Genomic DNA, 27543 nt, shown 5'->3' on the forward strand with positions numbered 1-27543 from the left:
CCACCTAATGCCTTCGATATGAACGCCGACCGGCGTCGACTCATTTTAACAGTCAAAAAGTACGATGGTGGTTAATTGTCGTGAACCTACAATGTTGGCGGTCAAGCTAGTTGTCAAGGTGGACCCGTCATGGTGGATGGTAAGGGTTAGTGGGAGTACATGTGGTGGAGTTGATGGTCAAGGTGGAGTCATAGTTTGGAGGGTCAAGGTTAGTGTAGTGGGTCAAAGTTAGTGGTGGTTGGATGGTGAGTATGTAACTTTCAAAATTAAAAGGGGCATGGAGGTCATTTAATATTATAGTTTGAGTAATCTTATTGTGGTAAATAGCAATTCACTTTTTTAGTCCTAATGCTTTATGAATAAGTATATGGTATTTAATTGTAATTATTTGCAAAAATGACTTTTAGTTCATGATTAAGGTTTTACACATTACTCAAAGTATATAACAATTGTTATAAAATCACCAATTTTCTAAAATGCTAGGGAAAATCTAGTAAATATATATATTTACTAGTTTAGTTCCCGTGCGATGCACGATTTTTAACAAACATATTATGACATTTGTTTATAATGGGGAGAAAGAAAATTTTCTACTTCGTTAATTTTTTGTGTACACTGTAGCATATTATTTTATATAAAAAAAAAAAAAAAAAACCCACAATGAACACTTTTGAACATTGATTATTAACATACTTTAAAAAAAAAACAAAAAAAAAAAAAAGTTGACAAAGGATAAAACATATGAAAGGTAAAACTATATTAGATAATTTATAAATAAAAAAAAACCAAAAGTAAAAAAAAAATGTAAAAAATAATGACATCATCAAAGCAAATTGGCGGGAAAAAAATTATGTCAAAGTGATATGTGTACAATTTGGGAAAAGCATGATGTCAGCAAAGTTTTGTTTTAGTATTAGTTAATAGATTTATGTAATTAAGGAAAATGGTAACTTTTGCAGTAAATAAGGATAATCTTTAATACTTGTAGGGTAACATTAACTAATGTATATTTCTCTCTTCGTTTTCCATATGATAGTCTCATATGGAATAAATCACATAAAATTATAAAAGAAAAAAAAAAAAAAAGAACAATAGTTGGAATCTAACATTAAAGTACAAAAACAGTTCATAATTACTTTTGCTTTTTTTAAAATTTTTTGATTTTTTTTTTTTTGGAAAACATCAACCATAGCTGCATAATTCAAGGGTGCGATTTTTTTTTTTTTTTAATTAGATACAATCAATTAATTTAACCAATCAAAGTTTTATATGTATAATACAAAATAAAAAAACTAAGTTAAAAATGAAATACATTCAATATGAATTTTTTATTTTATTTTTTTAAAAAAACACCCAAAATAGTACTCTCTCCGTCCCTAAATTATATTCCTGTTTTCCTCTATTATGTGAGGAATAAATGTTAGAAATAGGAATGTAATTTAGGGACGGAGAGAGTACTCCATATGAGACTAACAAATACAAATAAAGGTTATATTAACTAGGGGTGTTCGTTCGGTTTTCAGTTTGGATTTAGTCCAAATCCGATCCAATCCGAAATATAATTCGGTTTTCAATTTTCCAATCCGATCCGATCCGAATTTCTCTCTTGATCCAATCCGATCCAATCCGAATTAAAATTCGGTTATTTGGATCCGATCCGAAAATCCGAATTATAATACATTATTTTTTTAGCGCCTAATACAATTATAAAAATAAAGCTTTACTATAAATAAAAGTCTTCAAAATCATGATTAAAATAAATAGTTCAATGTCAAGTCATTAATTAATTAATACAAAGTCTCTCTAATTTATTTTATGTAGTATTAAGTATTTGAGTTAAACTTCAAAATATACTGAAATCCATATTTATACAAGCTTAATTTTACAATTCGGTTTTCGGTTTGGATTGGATCCAATTAGGGTCAATCCGATCCAATCCGAAAATCCGAGTTTCCAAAAAATCTCAATCCAATCCGATCTGATTTAAAATTCGGATCCGATCTAAATTGATAATTCGATTTGGATTGGATTGGATTTCGGTTATTATCCGAATTATGGACACCCCTAATATTAACTTACCGAGTAATAAATGTTGGCTTTAGTCTGAATTTGTGTTGACATATTAATCCACTACCAACTCTAATCATTTTCCTTAAATGTAAGTGATTATAAAGTACAAAAAAATTTGGTCCAAAAAAAAAAAAAAAAAAAAAAAGTACAAAAAAATTAAGTAATTTTAAAAACAAATATTTCCACGTGGAATATTGACTATATAAAGGTCATAACTACTGCTAACTTTCTCAAACTTATTTCAAGATGAAAAAAGAGTTGATAATTAAAGATTAGAAATAAGAGGAAGCTGAAAAATGAAGAGGATAAGCTTATATTTTTCTCTCCTTTTAATCAGTTATTTTCTCATAAATATAGCGGGAAAATCAGTTGGTGTTGCTGCAAAAGTGTATAACCGCTATGACTTCCCACCTCATTTCATCTTTGGCGCTGGCACATCTTCTTACCAGGTTTCGCTCTTACCCCCCTTTTTTTTTTCAATATTCTTTTTAGTAATTCTCAATTTCCTTTTTAATTTTCTTATGATCGGGAGAATTTTAATTTAGACTCTATGATTAAATTTTTTTTTTGGGTTGAATGAAATATATGAAGGTGGAAGGAGCAGCATTTGAAGATGGAAGGAAAGCTAGTATCTTTGATACTTTTGCTCATTCTGGTATTTTCTATTAATCTCAATTATTAACTTTTCTTTTTTTTTTTTTTTTTTTCCAATTTTTACGGCCGTACTTTGATAGTCATAATTCATAAATTTTGTCTCATGTGTTGTTTTATGTAACCAGAGAGTTCCGTATAATTAAATTGATGAGAAATATCACCTACCGTTGCACTGGAATTTATGGTACAATAGTCCACTCATAATAGGAAGAAAATAGTTAAATAATCAAAAGTTGAAATTATTTAAAATAAATGACACAAATTTAGAGTTATTAAAACCAAATTTTCCATTAATATATCACATAATTAAGATATTGGCATGATTTTACTTGAATACTCCGTACCATTTTATAAGAGTTAGGGCCTGTTCCGATTTACTAAAAACAACTGAACTGAACTGATTGGAACTTATTAAGTCCGAACTAAACTGAACTAATTGAAGCTAAGGTGAACTGAACTGAATAGAGCTGAAATGAATTGTTTATGAGAGTAGGAAATTAGGAACTAAACTGAATTGAATAGAGCTGAACTAAATTGATTGGAGCTGAACTGAAATTATGCTATACGTAATAGACCCTTGATTTTTTTTTTTTTTTTTTTTTTTTTTTTTTTTTTTTTTTTTTTTAAGGGCTACTCCGATTTATTACAAACAACTTAACTGAACTGATTCATTTCAGCTCTATTTAGTTCCTAATTGCCTTCTCTTATAAATAATTCATTTCAGCACTATTCAGTTGAGTTCAGTTCATTTCAGCCCTAATCAGTTTAATTCAGATTATTCAGTTGTTTTCAGTAAATCGGAACATACCTGTAGAGAATATATTTTTTTTTTTGGTGCAAAAGTAGGAAAACCCATAAAATAAAACTTTTTTTTTTTTGGGAGAATATGTAAGAGTTATTATATTATTATTTCTCTTATTGCATCTCATTAGTTAAGGGTATGTTTGTTTCATCTTATTTAAAAATATTAATTTAGATCGTATAATTTTAGATAATGTAATTTCAGGCAAATTCTCTAAAAAAAAATGTATAATTTCAGTTAAATTTAATTGTATCAAACGGAGCCTAAGTCATAACATGTTATGTCATATATATGTATATAACAATCTATTTTAGGAAACGTGACAAACCATACTGTTGGAAATAATGCTAAGGAAGTTCTTTATTTTGGAGGAAAACTCTTTGTCCCACATTGGTGGGATAAGGAAGGTTGTACTTGGTTTAAATATGTGTGTTTATACTTTGATGTTTGAAGTGCTTTCCGCCTTTCCCTATTGTTGTGGGCTAGAAAGGGGCATCCCCACGCGCCGCCGTCCGGCCGGTTCGTGGCACGTGCGCGGTGCGGTGTGCCTACCTTTTTGGGCCAAGTCGTAACTGAACAATAGCCTGTAACGTTTGACTCGATTTTGTAGCTATCGCTGATTTTTCTCCCTTTTCGTGGCTTTTGAAATACACAAAAAATCAATTTCTTCTTCTTCCTCTATTCTTCCAGTTTTCCTCTAAATTAGTTCTGAGCATATTGTGAATTCCCAACCTCTCTTTTTTAGTGAACATTAAGAGAGATAGCTGTGTTAAATCTTGGGGGGCAACACCATCTACGATTGCACCATAGTCGGGGAGAATTTTGCTTCTAAGACAGTGTTCTAAACATGTCACAGCTTTATACATACATTAAACAAATTCGGCCCACATTTCAATCTATATATTTTCAAATCTATGAAATTAAATCGAATGATTTTGTCCACCTCTGGGGATTAAGTTTATGTCAATAAACCTTTTGGTAAAGTTACTATTAAGATTGATACTTTAATACTTCATCATTTTTGCTGAAGATCCTGTGTTAGATATATATACAATATGGCTTTACCTTGTCAAGTAATATGTATCTTTACGAACTAGCATAATTATTCCAGCATTCCTAGATTGTCGTTATCTCATGTTATTGCGTACAAATCAGGTAGATTTGGGGATGCAACTGCAGATGTAGCAGCTAATCAGTATCACAAATACAAGGTAATGGAAAATTTTATCACCCAGTTTTTCTCTGGGTTGAGATACTGAAATAAATGGCTAAAGTTTTTTTTTTTATTTTTCTAAAAACATAGTAAATGATACATAACCTTATCTTACCTATGTGAAATACTCAGGAGGATGTTCAACTGATGGTGGAAACAGGATTAGATGCCTATCGTTTCTCCATTTCATGGTCAAGACTAATACCTGGTATAGTAATCACAGCTGATGAGTAATCAGAAATTATGAATGTTATTGAAGCTTAAAAAAAGTTTCAAGTTGATTTCTTGTTTTTCTTCCAGATGGCAGAGGACCTGTTAACCCCAAGGGTGTGGAATATTACAATAACCTCATCAATGAACTTGTCAGCCATGGTAAAAGTCTCATCTTTTCGACAGCATTTGAAGTTGCAAAGAGAAATTAAGAATAAAGTAACTTAATTTAATTTGCTAATCATAGTTATTGTTACAAATATTGCATTGTAGGAATCCAACCACATGTTACATTGCTGCACTTGGATACACCACTGGCACTCGAGGATGAATATGGAGGGTTCATAGATCAGCGTATTGTGTATGTACTCTCTTTTCCTTATCTTTGCTCCGACATATTCTGTTGTGAAGCTTCTGACATTGATGCTGCTGACTGCCCAAACAGTGAAGACTTCACAGCATATGCTGATGTTTGCTTTAGAGAATTTGGTGATAGGGTTCAATATTGGACTACCATCAATGAGGCAAATATATTTGTCTTGGGTGGTTATGATACTGGGGATTCGCCTCCTGGTAGGTGTTCTCCCACTATCAGAAGTTATTGCATGAAAGGAAACTCTTCAACAGAACCCTATATTGTTGCTCATAATATTCTGCTTGCTCATGCTTCAACTGCTAGGCTCTACAAGGAGAAGTATAAGGTAAGCATATGGTTTCAAATGTACACAATTTTTGTGGTATTTTGGTATGATGTACACTTGTGAGTTTGGTCTGAAAGTTTAATGTTTTTCTGTGCATTAGAACATCATGCTATGTTAACAATTTTATGTCAGGCTTAGCCTACATATATACCTATATTGACATTTGACAATCGTACATTTCTGATTCGCTTTCAGAATTTTTGTAGTTGTGGTTATTTTGCACACATAATGACCAGATGCTTTAATTGTTCTTTTAAACCTTGAGTGCAGGCCAAACAACACGGGTTACTTGGGTTCAGTTTGTATCTGTTTCATTATATTCCGGCAAGTAATACAACAGAAGATGCATTGGCGGCACTGAGATCATATGATTTCTTTATTGGCCTGTAAGTTTTATATGTTACCTTGTGATATATTGTTAAGTTCACACTTAAAGCTTAGGCCAAGCCATGTTTGTTCTCTCAACTTGTGAAAATAATACTTCATATTCAGTAGAACTTAGTTTCTATAGTAATAATCACTTTTGGATCATGTAACCGACCCCACTTATGGGATTAAGGCTTTGGTTGATTGATTGATTAGTATTTATAGTGATAAGAAAAAAAATCAGTTTTTATCAGTAACATCAACAGCAAAAACAGTATTTATAGTGAAAATCAATTTAATCAGAGAAATACCTATTTCAATTCGCAGATAATTCTTCTTTTTTTTTTTTTTTTTTTTAACCTTATTCCAATTCTTCTCATTGTTCTATGTGGGGCTCACCAAGAAGAGTTATTTTGTGTTTTGTTTCGGCTTATCAGTTTCATGGATCCTCTGACATATGGAGATTATCCAGAAATAGTGAAGAAAAATGCTGGAAACAGACTTCCTGCTTTCACCAAAAACCACTCAGAATTGGTTAAAGGATCATTCGACTTTATTGGGGTGAATTTCTACTGTGTAATTTCAAGCAAACATACAAAACTTAAGCCGGAACCTAGAGATTACATCGCTGATATAGCAGCAGAATGGATATGTATGTCTTATTTTTAATTTCATATCTACCAATTATTTGATGAAAAACCTATACTGCATACAAAATATCGGCTTTTTCTGGTGAGGAAGGCTAATACTCTTTCTATTTTTGCAGATTATAATCTGAGTTCTGATTTACGTAAAGTGGTGAGGACTTAGTTGCAGGCCTTACAACAGTTGCTTTTACATTCTGTGTTTTTCTTCCTCTAATTTATACTCTTCTTTCTTCGCGTCTTAGGATAAATATCCTACAGTACCATGGGGTCTAAAAGGAGGATTGGAGTACTTCAAGAATGTATATGACAATCCTCCTATGTATATTCATGAGAATGGTTGTTTCTTCTTGTCTTCTCTTAATAGAGATTACGCGCTAATTTTTATCTACATTCTAATTATTTTTTTTATTGCCATAGGTCAACTGACATACCATAATGTATCAGTAAATGACCCATCCAGGAGAGAGTATTTGCAAATTCTTATCGGCGCTGTGCTTGATGCAGTGAGGTAAACTTGATACTAGTTAGTTTAAACTGTTACAATTGTCTGAGATATATCCTGCTTCATATAAAAAGCAGGTGTCCTTGCAAAAGGTGTTGAAGATATTCATCTGCCTATGAATCCTCTATATTTTCAATGAAGGAGAACCAAAACGTTATCAATGATCAATATTTGTGTCTTTTTTACAGAAATGGATCGAATACTAAAGCCTACTTTGTCTGGTCATTTTTGGACTTGTTTGAGCTGTTATTTACCTATGAAAAAGGCTTTGGTCTGTACTATGTTGATTACGATGACCCAAACCGGTCCAGATATCCTAAGTTGTCTCAGAAATGGTACGCGGGATATCTGAGAGGAGAAAATGTTACCATAGATGACGAGGAAAGCCAAGCAGAAAATAAGCTCACCATTATTGGAACTGCTCCTAATGATGAAAAGTTTTCCAGTTGAGGTTCTTGTAATAAATAAATAAATAGCCTATGTTTGGTTAGTATGTATTTCTATCTCATTAACATGTGCACATAGATACACATCAAGGAAACCAATACATTATTTCAGTATATACTGATGTTTGAAACATAGTCTATTCAATGTATATTATAATGTTTGAAACATATCTATTCTGCCTAAGAAACAAGATATGATAGAAAAAACTAAACTTATTCCTAATAACAAATTAACAACAGGATACAGCTAACAGACTTGGATGTCTAGTAACATAAATTAGTTGTGAACATAAACTACTCAAAAAGTAACATCATTAACATTGATCAAATGATGAAGCTCCCTTCCTCCAGTTGCTAAAGTAGACAATAATTGAGATACAAAATATGATTGCAGAGCCCAACATCAAGGGTTAACAATAGTATTGATGCTACCTAACCAAAAATGATGGAAAAAATAAATATAGGAATAAGGGTCTGAATGTTGACAAATTAGACAAAATCACAGAAAAATCTACCTAAAAAGCTATCACTAACTTGAAAATATTAAAATCACATCAATTTACAATAAAACAAAAGCTTTAATAATAATAATAATAATTACAATGCAATATAATATGTTTATAGAATATATAGATTGTAGAGTTAGTTTTGGCTAGAATTATGCATACATTCAAGTAATTAAAATTTTAATTACAACTAAAAAAATTAAAAGGAAAAATTGCCCGAAATAATCCCACCTTTGGATTATTTTTAAATAATCATAGCCAATCCGCTCCCAATGGTCCCAACCGGTCAACTAACCTGTTATAACAAGTCGCCCTGACACATGTCGGCCTATGATTGGTAAAAAAAATAAAAATTAACAAAAGTTTAATTTTTTTATTTGAAATAAATAGAAAAAATTAATTAATTATTTCAAAAAGCCCCACTAGCCAAAACCACCCTCCCGCCGCAGTTCCCGCCGGCCCAGCTGCCGAACTCCCTTATCCTACAGCACCGACTACCACCAAGAAACTCTCCCGAGCGCCAACCTCCCAGAAGCTATCTTGCAGCGCCGACGCCCTCCATCCCGCACTAGTAGAAAAAACTAAATGGGAAGCCCCTAATGGTAAGCGGTTTTTAAAATCCGCTTATAAAAACCCACCCAAAAAAATTTTATGAGATGTGTAATGGCAAGCGGTTTGGGTTGAACCGCTTCCATAAATCAAATGGGAAGCGTTTCAAACCGCTTCATTAAAAAAAAAGCGGGACATTATATCATCCACTTGAGTCAAAATTTTTGGCCAAAATTTTGAGGTTCAACCTCCCGCGTTCATACACTCCTCTCTCAAGCTAGGTTGCACTTACTTTCCACTCTCAAACTCCGGCATACTCCACCACCACCACCGCCACTCCCTTCACTCCCTTTTCTCTATGTTTTCTGGGTTAAATTTGGTTTGGGTTGCTGTTGCCTGGGGGTGGGTTTTTGCTGCATGTCGTGGGTTGCTGTTCATGGTTGGTGGCTTGTGGCCATCGTTGGGTTGCTGGTGGTGTTCGTGGGTGGCTGGTTGTGTTTGTGGGTGGCTGGTGGTGGTCGTGGGTGGATGTTTTTCGACCCACCACCACACCTCTCTATCTCCCTCCCATGAAACCCAGTAAGAACTATCCCCCCAACCCTCGAAATCCCTTCTCAGTCCTGATCCCAGCCCTCTTCCCCTTCCCCAATCCCTTTTCCGGCTACCTTCCCTTCCCTACGCTCCGATTTCGACCCTTGTCCCCCTTCTAACGTCTCGATTTTGGCCTTTCTCCTCTTTGCACACCTTGATTCCATTAATGGTTGTGGTGGGTAAAAGGGTAGGGGAGGGTTGGAGAACAGCTCCGAGTAGGAGAACGACGCGGCGAGGTTGGCTGCTTTATGCCTCGTCTAGCTGGTGGTAGGGGCGGCAAGGTGGCTGAGGTCGCGCTGGAGCTAGGGTCGGGGTTATTTTAGTTTTTTTAAGTGAAAAAATAAAAAAATAAATAATTAATTTTAATTATTAATAATAATTTCTTAAAACAAAATTAAAATAAAAAATTATTTTTTGACCAATCACGTGATGACACGTGTAAATTAAACTTTACTAAAAAAAATTACATACCCAACCAGTTACAGGTCACTTAGGACCATTAGAAGCGGATTGACTATAAAGATCGGATTATTTAAAAATAATCCAATGATGGTGTAGGGAATATTTCAAGCTGTAGACACCCATTTGTGTCTCCCCAAAACCAAACCCGGTGATGAGTGCCTTTCACGTCGAATCATAATCGAATGAAACGAAAGTGTGGAAAGGTCTAGTGTTGCGGAAAGTTTTATTTCTTTTTCTCTTCTCCCTGTTTTTGAAAACTTTATTTTAAAGAAAACAACCAATCCAGTTGGTTAGTCCATGATATGGGTCCAATAGTGGTGTAGTTGGATGGGGCTTGCAAAGACCTTTCCAACGATATATTATAAGCCCAATTCCGATGAATATTGAGGAAGTTATGGCCAATTTACTAAACTAGGCCCGGTTTGAGCTTTAAGTACGACCTAATGATCTAGGGGAGGGCCTAATATAATTTATCATTCCTAATGTAATTAGGAATGGTTTTAGTCTTCTAGAACATTCTAGAAGGTCTTATCATTCCTAATACAATTAGGACTCTTCAGAGTTTTAATCAAGATTAAATAGCATTTTCGATGGAAATTATATTATTTTATCTTCCAGTACGGTAAATTTATCAGATTTTCAAAAACGCGTTGAAAGCCGCTTTGGCGTCCAACCCCAGGCCTTGGCGCCTGGAACCAAGATTGGCGCCAGGCGCTAGCCGTTGGCGCCTGACGCTAGCCACTGGTGCTGGCGCCAACTAGCCAGGGCTGGCGCCAATGTGTTTCTGTAATCTTCAGACTCTGTTTTGTTAAATTATCTTTTTTGGATGATTTTCTCTATAAATATCGTATTGAAAACTCCGTTTTGGAGGATGAAGATTGACCAATTCTCTTGATTCTTAAGTTTCATTAACATTCATTCTTCCTTTTCTAAACTTTGCTTTTTTAATACAAAATTCCGCATTCGCAAGATCTAGAAACACCTAGCCATATTCGAAATTGCCTTCGCCCTAGACGTGAAAGGTTTTAATTTCTGAGGGTTTGGTCCCAAATCTCTCTTTCAATTATTTAATTTAATTGCTTTGATTATTATTTTCCTTGGAGTTACTAATGTGTGTATTTTGTTATTAGAAAGAGATACGAGGCATCCAAGTAAGTGCTTTAATTGATTTATTGATATTACGATGTAGACATCATGTTTACATTGTTATTCTGATATTCCTAGTATCATGTCTAGGTTAATTTTAATATTAAATATGATTTCTATGATGCTTCCTATGTTCTTCCTAATATTTATGATTGTTAGTATCATGTTAGGGTTAAAGCTTTGATTTTTATTGCTTAGTGACATGCTAGGGTTTGTTATTAATTAATCTTGTTAGTATCATGCCTAGGATCTTGCTATTTTTATGCTTTAATATTAACATGATTATGATTATGATTGATATTATTGTTATTAATGATGTTTATTATTTATTGTGTTGCTTGATACATTATTTATTCTTTATTGCTTGATCACCTTTATTGCATGTTTAAAGGGAATTGGTATTTGCAATCGCGGTTAATAAGATAATTAATAATCTTGTTAGGGTTAATTGTGATTATAATTCAAGTGATCGCCAATAATAGTTTATTTGTGCATTAATATTCAACCAACATAGATAAACAGGTTTAGGGTTAATCCTATTGATTGTATGTTAATCAGAAAGCGCACACGAATACGAGCAGAATAAAGTAGAGGCCTATTATTAGGGCAGGTTCAATCTCTTTTAGGTTGGATTTGTACCATCATCCCCGAACCCTATTTTGGTTCATGACCTTATGGAGTTGACGATCTCTTGGATCGTTAAGGGGTGTAACCTTCACCTCGTGAACGGTTTACAAGTTCCTTAAAAACTTGTTGGCGATTCTTTTGCTCTATCTTCTTCCCTTTTTGACGCCACCGTACTTTAGTGTATGATCACTGTGGGGTTCGAGCTAGTGGGATTTTTAAGGCTTGAAATTATTCCCTACAGTTTTTGGCGACTCCAATGGGGAGGATTTCTATTTTAATTCCTGAATTTGTTTCGGCAATGATTTAGAATGAGTGGATGAGACTCGAAAAGTTCTAAGTATTTCATGTGCGTAATTTTGATTAACATTATTGTCATATGCATAAAAAGGTTCTCATTGGAAAGACCATCCGTAATGAGTAAAAAATATAGGATTTTACACGTAGGAAATTTGAGAAATGTCTTTCACAACTAGGACTGAAATAACACCGCGCGAAACTGGATGATTTTATTGAGCACAGAAAGCTGCTGAGGCATGTGGGAAGTAGCGTCAGGGGCCAGAGCTTGGCGCCAAACTTTTAGCCGTAGCGCCAGACGCCAGTATTGGCGCCAGGCGCTACAGTTAAAAGTTGGCGCCAGTCTCTGTTTCCTGGCGCCAATTTTCCCCAATACCGAGCCAGAAATATGCGTTCTAATTTCGACCGGTTTTTCGTATTGTTTGCTCGATCCTGCTTCCTGATTGAATTTTTTCTCACTTTTCTGAAACCCATATGTGTTCTACATATGGACATAACCCTCTGGGAATTCATGCTCTATCTACCCGATTGAACGCTCCTGGCAACAAAGGGTACATCCGAGAGGTTGAATTCACCTAACCATGGAAGTGAGTTTTTTCTAAAAAACTCGTGGTGTTCTATCCACACACGTTAACCCTTCACGGTTAGGCTTCTACGCGGTGCATCTGGACAATTAACCATGGACCCTATTTGACTAAACCATATCCCGAACTTTAGAGAACTAGAGCCATGGTTAGGTTGCGAACTCATTGCATCATATTGTGCCTACTTGACTAATTGTGCATTATTTGTTGTGCATATATATTCTATGTTTCTCCTAACCGTTTGTTGATTTGTGTTGAGATTAAAATTAATGACTTAAAGAACTTTGCCTAATTAATTAATTAATTAATTAATTTGAGTCAATAAAGTTTTTTCTTATTTTAATCGGAATCGACCTAGTACGACTTTAGGCATACCCCAGTTGATTAATAACACCGAAAACAGTCCCAGACCGAGGCTCCAATTTTGGTGCCAAAATCTGAGCTGTAGCGCCACTGTATGGTGTGTAGCGCCAGACATTTACTAAAAAGTCTGGCGCCAATCACCATATTGTGACGCCAGTTCTGTCGCTTGGCCGACAGTTCGGATTATTCGTCGAGTCATCACCTAATGTCTATTTAGTCATTTTTCTGTGTAACTCGATTAACTTTGTTTAATTAAATTAATATTCGAGTTTAGGCACTAGGTCCCATGGTCTTACACAAGAGTCTAAACATGTCACTTACACTCAATACACACACCAATACACATGTTTTGACCATGATTAAGAGAGTCTTGTGTGCGCGCATTTTTTTTCGTCATTTTTTTTAGGGTGGTAAGTCGGATATTAATCCTCCAATAAATAATAATACTTAAGTTCCCTAAACACATTTACATTATTACTCCCTAAAAATATGCATACTTAATAATACTTAAGTTCCCTAAACACATGTACATTATTACTCCCTAAAAATATGCATACTTTTTGCATACCTTTTTTTAAAATAAAAACCATAAAGTCAAATTGATTCGAGTCAAGTAATTAAAACGCAAATTGGCTTAATTTACAGCGCGTGGTCAAGAAAGGAAGGACGATTAATCAAAGATAACCTCTTCGTACAAGTCCAACTTTTCGACAAACCTATAGCCCGCAAGAGGAAAGCAAGAGTCATAATGGCAACTCAAGAAGAAGTCAACGATCTCAAGAATCAACTGGCTACTGTAACTGAGACACTGAAGCTTCTCGCACTTAAGATCGAGGATCTCGTGAAGCAACAACAAATGGACCTCATGCAAGAGAGCCTAAGCAAGTTGTCCATCGACTACAAGTTTCAAGAACTCACATCCCAAGGGATCTCGGTGAATAAAGATCTTCTTCCGCAGAAGTTCAGTGCCAACGACATCCCAAAATTTAGGGCAATTGACAATCCCTACTTCCATCTAAGGGCGTTTGAAACAATAATGAGTATCAAAGGCATCGATAAGAAAGTCTTCCCTTCTCTGTTCTCGCTATCTCTCGAGACCGTTTGCCAACAATGGTTCTTTTCTCTTGAAAAAGAAAAGACCTCTACTTGGGAATCCATAGCAAACGCTTTCGTTGATAGGTACAAGTGCAACATTCAAGTCGAAACTGACTATAGAGAACTTGAAATTCTCAAGCAAAAGGAGAATGAAGGCTTCACATCTTTCTTTAACAAGTGGAGAGAAACCTCAGCTAAAATGATTGAGGTACCAAGTGAGAAGGAGTCCGTGAGACTGTTCATTAAAAACCTTCAAGAAAAATATTCAAAACATCTTAAATATCAGAATAACCTTCATACCTTTAAGGCTGTTTATGATATTGGGATTAATATTGAAGATGACTTGGCTAAATCTAAAGCTGCCAACAATAACTCCAATAGTGGCTGGAAAGGAAAGAAGAGCGACAATCCTTCTTCTTCCAAAACCGCCCACTCAAATAATGTTAGCACCTTTAATCTGGGAGAAGTCCTCGCCATGAACAACCAAGGACAAAAGAAACCATTTAGGAGAAACTTCACTCCTATTGGCATGAGTTATGACACCGCGTTTGATCGATTAAATGCAAAAGGTCTTATAACTCCCATTGGACCATTTGGAGATCCACCAGTTGAGAAGAGGTCGCCTAACTGGAACCCCAATGCACATTGCAAATATCATCAAGGTAGGGGCCATTCTACTGAAAGCTGTTGGAAGCTTAAGGAAGCTATCCAAGACCTAATTGATAGTAACAAGCTGCCATTGCCCCTTGCCAGTAAGAAGCCGAGTATTGACAATGCACCTCTAGCTCATACTTTGGCTATTTCCGATGAAGAAAGCGAAGTTGACCCCTCATCTCTCATTAAGCCTGTCAAAGCAACCAATGTAGAAGAAGAAGAAGAGATCTTTTTCGATGTCAAAGATAACTTTCCAAAACCAGCAAATGAGGTAGACATACGAGTACTCACACTATTTATGAGGGAGACATCGCAACTGTTACGTGAAACTCTCAAAATTATGAACGAACTTCACAAGAAATATGATGAAGAACCTAAGAGAGAATTCACACCAGTAAAAACGACTTATGAGGCAAAATACTTTCCCTTACAAGTCACCGAAAGACCCAAGAAGAGCAACAAAATTTATACTCCAATTGGGATCCCATATGCACAAATGTTTGAAATGCTCTCCGAGAGTGGGAAGGTCAAACATCTCGAACCGAGACCATTTGAATCATTAAAAAGAACAGATAGATATTACTGTCAGTACCATCAGTCAGGAGGGCACACCCTAGAAAGCTGCTTCAAGTTCAAGGATTTGGTGCAGAAAATGATTGATAAAAAGGAATTAGTCCAAGTTCAACAAGAAGAGGACATAACTGTTAATGGAGTATGGGACAGTGATGAAGAAGATGTCTACCTAAAAGACATAGTAGGGCCTTCACCTTCCGTATCATACACCACGGACGACATTTGGGCTGAAGAAGATTCATCAATAGACGTCCTCACAAGATCCGGGAGAATGCAACCTCCCGTTTCAACACAACCTATGCCTACTGTACAACAAGTTCCCATACCTGTCACCGAAGACACTGACATCGTTAAACAATTCAAGAAGACAAAATTTGAGATGAATGTATGGAAGCTTTTAGCAACATCTCGAGAACATAGGTTGGCTGTGATGAATGCTTTGGATAAAATCGGGATAGATTCTGACACCACTCCTGAGGGACTAGCTAACTTCCTCACGAGTGATCTCCCTAGTCCAATTAATCTAATCACCTTCTCTGACAAAGATTTACCCCCGAAAGGTGACAAGCACTACAAAGCGTTAAACCTTACGGTAGTCTGCAAAAGAATGAATGTTCCCATGACTCTTGTAGACAATGGATCGGCTATTAATGTCTGTCCACTTAGGACTGCGAGGATGCTCGGCGTAAAAGATGAGGATTTAACTCCGTCCACACAAGGAATAAGAGCTTACGATAATACTCGTCGCCAAGCTCTTGGCAAAATAACCCTAAATGTGACGGCAGGAGCAATAGAACCCGCTACTACTTTTCAAGTGGTAGACATCAAAGCCTCATTCAATCTGTTGTTAGGACGCCCTTGGCTCCATGATCTAAAGGCTGTCCCTTAATCTCTCCACCAACAAGTGAAAGCCATAGTTGGAGGAATCCCCATCACTATTGACGCTTCGCCAATGAGGATCAAGTCAGTAGAAAATCCAATCATCAACGTGGAGCACGACGAAGATGATGAAGACCTATGGGGTTTTAACGAAGAAGTCTCCTTAATCCAAGAGGATGAAAGGACATCTCTTTGCCATGACCCCCATTCCAACATGATTATCAACACCATGCTGAAGAAACAAGGACACTTCCCTGGGATGACCTTAGGAAAGAAGAAGGGGATAGCAAAATCGATAGAGTCACCTGGCCTCCCTAAACTAGATACTTTCGGACTTGGTTTCGAACCGACTCGGAAAGATCTCAAGCAAGCCCAGGACAAATTGAAAGCACGTAGGGACGCTCGCATTCAAAAGAAAGAAATTCCAATGGATCAGTACCCTCTTACGCTTAATGGTCAGTTTATAAAAGAAGGAGAGGACTATCCATGCCATGAATTTCCCGAACCATTTGTTGTAAATGGCATACGACAACCAGGATTCGAGATTTTCTTGGATTGCTACTTCACCGATGAAATCCCAACTCCCGTCCATAAGAAGAAAGCACCCCCATGCTTTGACTTTAACGTCATGGGATTACTGTTTGGGCGAGAAAAAAATGAGCCAGTTTATGAAAAAGATAACTCCTCACTCATTCAAACGGTCCTACAAAGCGAAAACTTCGACCCCTCAAAGCTAATCACTCCAGCTGAAGGATCATTGCAAGGGTGGCGCAAGACTATCAAGGTGACTACTCCGAATGGAAGGAAGATATCAATCACGACAGGACAAGGGCCGATGTTCGAAGAATCGTCAGAGTCAGAGTCAGAGTCAGAGTCTTTTCCTTTAGAATCTTCCAAGTCTGTAGCTATAATACCTCCCCTTCCTATTTCTTCTCCTAGGATAGTTAGTGATCCAGTCCCTGAGGACATATCACTCTTTGATGTAATGATCTCAGAGTATAATAATATCGCTCTTTCTCCTTACTTCTCGCGTTCTTCCCTAACCCAAGATGACGAACATTGCTTAGCTAACGATGAAAAAGATAAAGAAATTATTAAAGCAATGGAAACACTTGAAAAGAAAACACCAGTAATTGAAGAGACTGAAACAGTTGACATCTCAAACGATTCAACTCATAAAAGAGAAGTTAAAATCGGACTAACATTGAATAAACAAGAAAGAACCGATTTAATTAACTTGCTTAAAGAATTTATCGATGTATTTGCTTGGTCATATAAAGATATGCCAGGCATTAACAGAGAAATAGCTCAACACACTATACCATTAATACCAGGAATGAAACCTGTAAAACAAAAGTTGCGTCGAATGAAACCCGACGTATCACTTAAAATAAAAGAAGAAGTTCAAAAACAAATAACTGCAGGTTTCATCAAGGTATCCAAATACCCCGAATGGGTCGCCAACGTCGTCCCAGTTCCAAAGAAAGACGGAAGGGTAAGGATGTGTGTCGACTATCGAGATCTAAATAAGGCAAGTCCAAAGGACGACTTCCCTTTGCCACACATCGATATTCTGGTAGACAACACGGCAAATCACGCGCTTCTCTCATTCATGGACGGATACGCAGGGTACAATCAGATTCTCATGGCAGAAGAAGACATGGAGAAAACGACCTTTATCACACCATGGGGCACTTACTGTTACACGGTAATGCCATTTGGGTTGAAAAACGCAGGTGCTACTTACCAAAGTGCAGCAACTGCCTTACTCCATGACATGATGCACAAAGAAGTTGAAGTATATGTCGACGACATGATTGTGAAATCAAAGGACCGTCCTGGCCATCAGGTAGCCTTAAGGAAATTTTTCGAAAGGCTAAGAAAATACAATATGAGGTTGAATCCATCAAAATGTGCTTTTGGAGTCACCTCAGGCAAGCTCTTGGGATACGTCATAAGCTCTAGAGGAATAGAGATAGATCCAACCAAGATTAAAGCAATCATGTCGATGCCACCGCCCAAGATCGAGAAACAGATTCGAGGATTCATTGGCCGGTTGCAATACATAAGTAGGTTCATATCAAAACTAACAATGATATGTGAACCAATCTTCAAAAAGCTCAAGAAGAATGTACCAGTAACATGGGATGACGAATGTCAAAAGGCCTTTGACCGGATCAAAGCCTACCTCACAAATCCTCCCGTATTAGCGCCATAACTTCCCGGAATACCTCTAAGGTTATATTTGACGGTTACCAAAGAGACAATGGGAGCCATGCTAGCCCAGGAGGTAGAAAATAAAGAGAATGCAATCTATTACTTAAGCAAGAAGATGCTCGAATACGAAACGCGCTATACACCACTCGAGAAATTGTGCCTCGCTTTGGTGTGGGCCACAACTAAGTTGAGACATTACATGTTGATGCATACCGTTTTCGTAGTATCTCGATTGGATCCACTCAAATATCTGTTTGAGAAATCAACACTCAACGGACGTATTTCAAGATGGATAGTCAACTTAGCCCAATTTGATGTGCGGTTTATGCCACAAAAAGCTATTAAAGGATCTGTGGTATCAAACTTTCTGGCAGACTTTCCAATAGAAGACTCAACACCAATACAGGACAATGAATTTCCAGATGAAGATTTGATGGTCACCGAAGATGATACTTGGACCTTGTATTTCGACGGAGCCTCAAACCAAAAGGGATGTGGTGTCGGAGTGCTACTAGTATCACCTAAAGAAGAACACGTCCCAATCTCAATAAAGCTTGATTTCGACGTTACCAACAATGCAACTGAATATGAAGCATGTGTGGTAGGCCTTGAAACAGCCCTGGCATTGGGAGTAAAGAAGTTAAGGATATTCGGAGACTCTTCTCTGATTATCAATCAAATATCTAAAAGGTGGAAAGTAAGGAGCGAAAGCCTAGCCCCTTACCAAACTTATCTGGAAACTCTTACCGACCAGTTAGAGAAGGTAGAATATACATATCTACCTAGAGAAGAAAACCAATTTGCTGATGCCTTGACAAGACTAGCCTCAATGGTTAGGATTCCCACGGATATCGAGCAAATGCCTCTAACTATCGAAAAAAGGCACAAACCGGCATATATACAGACTATAGAAGATGACGACCCAGTCCAAGACGAAGATGAAGAACAAGAAGAAGAACCATGGTACACAGACATTCTCAACTATGTCACCAATGGAGAATACCCTCCTCATGCTGACAAAAGAGCAAAACGAGCCTTGAGACTTTTGGCTTCTCAATATGTAATCATAGACAACGAGCTACATAAAAGGGTACCTAAAGGTCGAGCTCTCCTATGTGTAGGAAAGGTGGATGCACGAAGAATAATGAGAATGGTCCACGAAGGAATCTGTGGAACTCATGTAAATGGCAAAATGTTAGTCCAGAAAATAATGCGAGAAGGGTATTATTGGACTACCATGAATAGGGACTGCCATCAATACGTGAAAAGATGTCCTAAGTGTCAAATTTATGCCAATTTACAACACGTTCCTCCATCTTTGCTCTACACTTACACATCACCATGGCCATTCTCTACATGGGGAATTGACATAATCGGCAAGATCACTCCCCCAGGGACAGGAGGCCACGAATTTATTCTAGTAGCAATTGATTACTTCACGAAGTGGGTTGAAGCGCAATCATATGCTAAACTCACTGCAAAACATGTAGCACTCTTTATCGAGAGAAATATCATTTGTCGATATGGAGTCCCACATGAAATGATAAGTGACAATGGAACTCACTTTCAAGCCGAATGTGAAGAATTGCTACATAAATATGGTATCCAACATCATCATTCGTCCCCTTATAGACCTCAAGCAAACGGAGCAGTCGAGGCAGCTAATAAAAATTTAAAGACTATCATCGAGAAAATGACAGAAAATTATAAGGATTGGCCTGACAAGCTTCACTTTGCATTATGAGGTTATCGCACGTCAATCCGTACGTCAACAGGAAATACACCATTTTCTTTGGTATATGGAATGGATGACGTACAACCTGTTGAACTAGAAATACCATCTCTACGTATTGCGCTAGAGAGTAAACTCGATGAAGTCGAATGGACTAGGGCACGATATGAAGAATTGATCCTACTCGACGAAAAACGACTAGAAGCTCTACATCACACTCAGTGCTATTAAACTCGTATGACTAGTCATTTTAATAAGAAGGTCAAGGCAAGAAATATCAAAATAGGAGATTTGGTATTAAAAGCGCTAAGGAAAAATGTTTTAGATCTAAGGGGAAAGTTTAGACCTAATTGGTCTGGCCCCTACATTGTCAAAACAATCCTGTCAGGTGGTGCAGCAAAATTAACTGACATGGATGGCAATGAATTCTCAAACATGACCAATCTTGACCAACTTAAAAAATACTACCCATAATTACTTGAGTAGGACACTCAAGAGAGCTACGTTCGGCCTGATTCCTTAGGAAAGGATACGTAGGCAACCCATTACGGGTGCGACCACTTTATTTTTCGACATCTCCGCGTTCCAGAATCAACAAAAAGTCAACAAAAAGTCGAAAAATTATTGGCGTCACAGAACAGAGTCTGGCGCCAGTCAACAGCCATTAGCGCCAGACGATGGAATTGGCGCCTGGCGCCAAACCTCAATAGCTGGCGCCAATCTGCAATTACTGGCGCCAATTCAGTCATAACATCTGGGCGAACTTCGGTGTTTTTCGGAAAATTTTCGACTTCCGTACTCAAAAGATTTCTGGAAAATTAATTTTTTCGGTTTTTCATTGCTTTAATAAAATAAATTTAAAGTGACAATTTAATTGAAAGCTGAAATTTCATTAATAAAACAAAATTACATTGTTAATGGAATAAATTAACTTTAAATAAAAAATAACAATCTAATAAATCTAAAGCTAAGCAATGTTCTAATCTTTCTTCTCCTTCTTTGCTCTTTTCCAATTCTTTTCTGTTTCCTCCTCTTCATCCATTACTTTAGCTAGTAGGCATCCTTTAGAGGACCTACATTCAATTTTAGAATAGATTGTTTCTCCTTCAGCTAGCACCCCATGCTTCTTTTCCACCCAAACCTTTTTGTCTGTAGCTTTCCTTTTCCCCTTGTCTTTAGTAGTATTCTTCTTCTTAGGCATTGTAGGTGTTTTGAACTCAATTCTTGCACCTAACCGTTCTTTAGCCGGTGTCACCCTGTCACCTAGACGATTCTTCACATCGGTTCTACCCTGATCAATTGAAGACTTCTTCAGCAACCACTTCTTTACATCATTAGGTAAAGAAGGGGGAACCTTTTGAGTAATCACTTCCCATAAAGGTCTAGCGCTCCAGTAAGTGTCAAATTTATCCACTTCTTGAGATACGGGATGCTCATAGGGAGGACGAAGATCCCCGGAAGGAATATTTTGAAGCAAGCCATATTGTCTCTTTACTCTGTAGGGATAATAATATGTTACACGAGACAAGCTTGGAAGACGGCAGAAAGGTTGCTTGTTAACACCAACCATCCTTTTTATTTTCCACCATGGGATGACCCACTTGATAGCAAAATCACGTGATTCAAAGACTTTCTTCCACCCATGGCGCCCAATTTTAGGGATGCGCTTCTTTCTTCTCACAAAGCAAGCGGGAGTATAATTTTCAATGTCGTCCGGAGGACTAATTAATCCTAGCCTCTCCATTAGCCACATCTGTTAAAAAAAAAAAAATCCAATGCAAATAAATTAATATTACAATACAAAAATATATTTTTTGATTTCTGTAATTAAAAATATTATTTTTCTACCTGTAATAAAATTAGAGAACCGCGAAGAGGTGCTTTTGGGTCCCTTTTCAATTCATCTAGACTAATCATAGTCTCTCCAACTATTAATGGCATTGGATTTCTCCCTGATTCAATTTGTTCTAGCACAGTGGTTATAATTGATTGACCCTCGTTAATTTTACCACTATTAAGACAATATTGATTAAGCATGCAGAATAAGAACGCCCTTCTTCTATATATGTGAAAAGATTCAGAAAGCGGTTTATCAAAATAATAGCGTGCGAATTCTTTTAAGTTCACTACATTGCCATCTACTATTTTTGATAAATCCCTTTCCCTCAAGTTAAAGAAGCGTTCAAAATCCTTATAGTAATATGCATCTACTCTAGGGATTACTACCAGGTCTATTGCAGGGAAGCCTAAAATAGCACCAAATTCCTCTGGCAAAGGGCTAATTTCATCATACCCTATTCTAAAACAATGCGTATCAATGTTCCAAAATTCTAAAGCGGTATGTATGAAGTCTATGTCTAAATCTACCCCTTTGATGCCATAAATTCCCCCCAAGTGAAATAAATCCAATTCTTTTCTTTCTCTAGCATTCAGAGATCGACACCATTCATGGGAATATTGGGTGAAGGTTTTAGTGGCTAAAGACATGATTATTATTTTTTCTAAAGAGAATAATATTTTTTTTCGCTGGAATTATGTGAATAATCGGCTGAGCAGGGGGCTATTTATGCACAAATTGCGAGGAATTTCAATCTGAATGAAATACGGAGTCAGCGTCGATTGGCGTCAAAACCCCGATATTGGCGTCACACAACAGCTCTTGGCGCCACACGCTAGGTGTAGCGCCTGGCGCCACGCGCCACAGGCTGGCGCCAGCTGACGCCAAGTCAACAGGACGGCCGCGCGTGCTCAGTTTGCGTTTTGATATTAAATTGGAGTCGGTTAATGACTTTATGGCCCCGTTTTAATCTCTTCTAAATATTTTTCTATCCTTTTCTTAATTAATTAAATATAGCAATTATTTTTAGTCAATTTTTATTTCTTTTTTTGGATTTTATATTAATTTTCAAAAAATCAGCTTTTTTCTTCGTTTTATTTTTCCTTTTTATTTTTCTTTTGGGGGAGAGAGTCGAACAATACCCTCCAGCAATAATAAAAATGACGGAATTTTTGCGCAAAATTGTTATCACATTTTCACACACTAACATACACTAACATAATAATAGATAATAATGAATTTACAATAACATAAAGTACAAAGTGTCTAAATAACAAGTCAAAGGCAAAGTTCTGTAAAAAGTCAAAATAAAATACATATACAGAAATAAACTACGGCGCCGGAGGACGTAGGCCCATCATGCCATAAAACTGCGCCGTCCGAGGGGTCAGCTCGCCGGTTCCGGCCTCAGCACCAGCTCTAGTCTTTGTAGGAGGAGGGAAACTCAAAACAGGACTGCTCCAGCCAAGGTCAACCTGAGGCTGAGACCGCGGAGGCTGCTGCGATGACGAGCCAACCTCGTACATCCCACCACCTCTGAAAGCCGAGGTAGCCTCTCCTGCCGGTGCGGCAGGAGCACCCTCAGAAGAAGATCCTGAACCCTCAGCAACATCGGCTCGAGCAGCCTCGGAACGACCACCTCTACCTCCTGACGAGGTACGACGACGTCTCGAGCTAGACCTCGCCGGATCTCTCCGCCCCTCAGGCCTCGTACGGGTGTGAGAAGCAATCGGCTGACCCTGCAAAAATAATTAAATCAGAAACAAGGTAAAACTGAAGCATAATGCAGAAATAATAAGTGAAGAAAAGTTACCTCTCGGACAGCGTCGTCTCGACGACAGGTAGCCGCGTTCCTCATCCGAACGAGCTGGCTCCGGAAGGCATCTACGCATCGTGCCATAGCCGAAACCACCTCGCGTGAGAACTGTCAAGAAAATAAGTCAGTGAAAATACATGATGACTGAATACAAGATTCTGTATTAAAAAAACTAGGCTTACCCTAGTCTGGTGACGAGGAATCGACCGCTCCACGAAGCGCTTGCCCTCAGGAGCCCGAGAAATCATCTCCTCAATCGGCCCGTACGTCCCCTGGTAATGGATGGACATACGGGGTGGCACGAACTCAGTGGGACCATCCTGATAAGACGGAAAGAAATCAGCAAGGTATTACTTGGGGGCTACTTAGCGAAAAATAAAAAGCTAAAGATCTTACCCTCACATCCTCGGCCGGTACAGGGGCTGGAGCTAACAAAGGAAGTAGCTCCTCAGCATAACTCCGCCCAAGGATCACATGGGACCGCCAGAGGGAACCAGACTCCTCAGCCATGCTCGATAACTCTCTCTCGTCGAACATATGACGCGGCGGAGGGGCAGGCACGACGAAAACATCAAAAGAGTGCTGGATAGCAACTATCTCCCCTAAATATACAACCGCTCCATAGGTCCCCAGAAAGTAGCGGCGCTCAGCAGAGTACTGTGCGGCTAATCCAGGGACTGTCCAACCGCCCCATGGTCGGTATACTACCTCAGGTCCCTATAAAAAGCACCAATCACATAAGAACATGTCTAAAACACCGCAAAAGAGCAAGATAAACACTAAAAGTCATACCGAGATGATCCGACTCCGGACACGTGCAGTAGACAGGTCCACATGGTGGCCGCCCCAAGAGGCACTCACCGGATACCTCCTCGGCGATGGTCTCGCCGGCGCAATGGAAGGAAAGTACTCGTAGAACCAGATCTACAAAAAGCTAACGCGTGAGTAAATGCTAACTAACATGTAGGGCTAAACTTTATAGGGAATAATGTTTACCTCTACGACCTTCCAGAAGGCAGACAAAGCGACGTTCGTCCTAAGGGACCGGTGGCGACACGAGTCCCTCAGCGCGCGAACGAAGTCAGTGTAGGCCAAGCTGGCCCAGTCATAAGTCCCGATCCGTCGGAGATCGCGAACAGCAGGGAGGTAGTAAAGCAACGCCCTACTACGCTTGTCAGGGGAGAATGTCCCTGACAACAACATCAGAACAAAGATGCGCACCCGCTGCTCTCGGGTGGTCGCATCGTCATCAAGAGCCGCTGCCAGCGTCGAGCGGCGAATTCCCCTAGCACTAAACTGAGTCGTCTCGACCTCAGCTCGGGCTCGAACAGCAATCGGCCCCAAAAACTCCTCGACCTCCGAAGAAAAGACGTTGATACCGCCGTCGAACGGCAGCAGCACAGAAGTGAACTCCAGTCCTGTGATGAGACTGAAGTCTGTAGGAGTGACCATCATCTCACCCCATGGGAAATGAAAGGTGTTGGTGGTGTCCCAGAAGAACTCCACCAAAGCGCGTACTACGTGGTGACCCCCGCTGGAGGCGACCATAGCCTCGGAGGTCTCGAACAAGGCAACCAGTCCGCAGGACTCCCATCCCATAGGAGTCTCGTCTCTCGGTCTCTGGCGATATGCATCCTATACAAATCGCCTAGACCATCACAGCCAGAGCCGTGATGCCGTGTCCTCCCAGGCTCGGTTCCCCGTCTCACCCTCTCAGAAATGTGGTGGACAGGGGCAAAGAACAAGGTCTGCTTATCCCACTCCGGGAACCGACCAAGCGAAGTGGACGGTGTGGTGTCGTCCTCCACGGGCTCATGCTCCCGTCTAGTGTTTCGGGACCGTGAACCTGAACCTCGTTGTCTAGCCATGCTACATTGTGCAGAATCATCGTAAATTAAGGTTCTATAGTATCTAAGGTTCCCCTAAGCCGCACGATACTATGTTCGCAAAAAAAAAAAAAACAGAGTACGTAGTACTAAAACAGAGCACAAATTCAAATTGAGCATGACAAGCATTTTTCAAGAAATCAAACAATTTCTTGCAACACCATAGTGATTATTGTGACAAATTGAACAAGAATTGCTAGCAAAAACATCAAGAACAAGTCACAATGTTCTTCACAACCTTAAGAGGTCCAACAATGGCGGATTGCTCATTTCTTCACCAAATTGAGTCAAACAAGTCTCAAATTACTCCCAAGGCAATATACAAACATAAAAAAGCAATTTCATGGCATAAAACTTGATAAACAAAGCAAATTGAGCATTATAAGTTTCGAATTTTCATGAAATTCGTGAATAAACATGCCAAAAATTCATAAAAACCGGTGTGAGTTTGAGGAAAACTTACATAGATCGGGAATATAGATGAAAAGAGCTTTGCTTTGCAACAAATTTGAGCGAATTCGGTTGAGAAACGAGTGAGCAATGATCAATTGAAGCTTTCGGTTTCTTCGAGCAGCGTTCGCGACAAACCAGAGCAAGAAAATGAACGAAAACAGGATTTTAAAGAAGATTCCGTGTTGGCGCCAGTCCCTAGGCATTGGTGTCACGTTCTGTGCTTGGCGCCAAACGCCAACGCCAGCGCCTGGCGTTAATGCCATATGGCTGGCGCTGATTGTTTTTCAGCGACGCCAAAGCAGCTAGCCACTTGTTGGGGTTGTGCTGGCCTTCTGCAATATATTTTGGGTTCCTTGGTACGCCAGTTAGCCCCTCTAAGCAATTTGACATGATTAGGTAATTGGCTTGATTACATAAAGTGATTGACCTGATGAAAAGATCGTCTCACTTAGCTTAAAGCGCCTAAGCATTGGCTCATTAGCAAAAAAGCACCGACAGATAGGTTCAAGAGCAAAGAGCACCGACATATAGGTTCAAGAGAAAAAGGCACCGACATATAGGTTCAGGAGCGAAGGGCACCGACATACAGGTTCAAAGCAAAAGAGCGCCGACGTACAGGCATAGCAAAGGCAAAGTTCAGGCGAACTTTTAAAGATCGACGGGCGTGGATCTTCTGTATTTTCCTTTGGAAAATTATCGCATCAAATGAGGATGACTTCAAGAGAATATGTCTTCGGGATCATTCCCTAGCTTGCGGAAAGTTTTCGCAAACAGCTGAAGGTAATTTCGGGCGAAGTTGTCTTCGATCATAATTCCTGAGGCATGGAAGATGGTCATAATGCGGATGAGAATTATTTCAAGAGAAATAATTTTCGATGATATTCGCTTGGACGTGGGATATTATCACAGCGGGGAGGATAGTTTCGGGCGAAGCAATCTTCTAATTTGGAAGCAGTTACAGGCGTAGCAGTTTTCAAGCAGGATGTCGTTCTCTAGCTTGCAGGAGGTCATCAAAACAACAACAACAAAATAGCAACAATCGGTTACTTTCAGAGACGTGTGCTCGACGGTGCAAGATACGCGTTTCTTAACTCTTTTATCTGTTTAACTAATGCTAGTTTTGCAGGTATCGGCGTTACAAGAATGATTTAGGATCGCAGAACGTTCTGAATCATTCTCCGTCCCTATCGATACTTTGACTTTCGTTTTCGAAACTTATGTTTCTCCAAACTCAGTCAAAGTGGGGGCTTCTGTAGACACCCATTTGTGTCTCCCCAAAACCAAACCCGGTGATGAGTGTCTTTCACGTCGAATCATAATCGAATGAAACGAAAGTGTGGAAAGGTCTAGTGTTGCGGAAAGTTTTATTTCTTTTTCTCTTCTCCCTGTTTTTGAAAACTTTATTTTAAAGAAAACATCCAATCCAGTTGGTTGGTCCATGATATGGGTCCAATAGTGGTGTAGTTGGATGGGGCTTGCAAAGACCTTTCCAACGATATATTATAAGCCCAATTCCGATGAATATTGAGGAAGTTATGGCCAATTTACTAAACTGGGCCCGGTTTGAGCTTTAAGTACGACCTAATGATCTAGGGGAGGGCCTAATATAATTTATCATTCCTAATGTAATTAGGAATGGTTTTAGTCTTCTAGAACATTCTAGAAGGT

At 38.5% G+C, this 27543-nt stretch overlaps 1 protein-coding gene across 1 annotated transcript; it reads left to right on the forward strand.

Annotated features, from left to right (window-relative positions):
• The first annotated feature begins 2301 nt into the window (after positions 1–2301).
• On the forward strand, positions 2302–7779 carry LOC145624086 (putative beta-glucosidase 5). Its single transcript, XM_081677045.1, has 13 exons — positions 2302–2519; positions 2662–2725; positions 4682–4737; positions 4872–4947; positions 5040–5111; positions 5223–5310; positions 5395–5650; positions 5921–6036; positions 6454–6668; positions 6783–6814; positions 6906–6999; positions 7081–7171; positions 7354–7779. Exons 1-13 carry the CDS (start codon positions 2367–2369, stop codon positions 7613–7615), a joined length of 1575 nt encoding a protein of 524 aa, XP_081533171.1. The 5' UTR covers positions 2302–2366; the 3' UTR covers positions 7616–7779.
• The last annotated feature ends 19764 nt before the right edge of the window (positions 7780–27543 follow it).

The sequence above is a fragment of the Chenopodium album genome, chromosome 3 (genome assembly GCF_948465745.1).
Source record: "Chenopodium album chromosome 3, dcCheAlbu1.1, whole genome shotgun sequence".
Lineage (NCBI taxonomy): Eukaryota > Viridiplantae > Streptophyta > Magnoliopsida > Caryophyllales > Amaranthaceae > Chenopodium > Chenopodium album.

Coding starts and splice junctions, on each gene's coding strand:
- LOC145624086 (XM_081677045.1), top strand. CDS start 2,367: ATGAAGAGGATAAGCTTATATTTTTCTCTCCTTTTAATCAGTTATTTT. Junction 2,520..2,661: donor CTGGCACATCTTCTTACCAG/GTTTCGCTCTTA, acceptor AAATATATGAAG/GTGGAAGGAGCAGCATTTGA. Junction 5,651..5,920: donor TCTACAAGGAGAAGTATAAG/GTAAGCATATGG, acceptor CCTTGAGTGCAG/GCCAAACAACACGGGTTACT.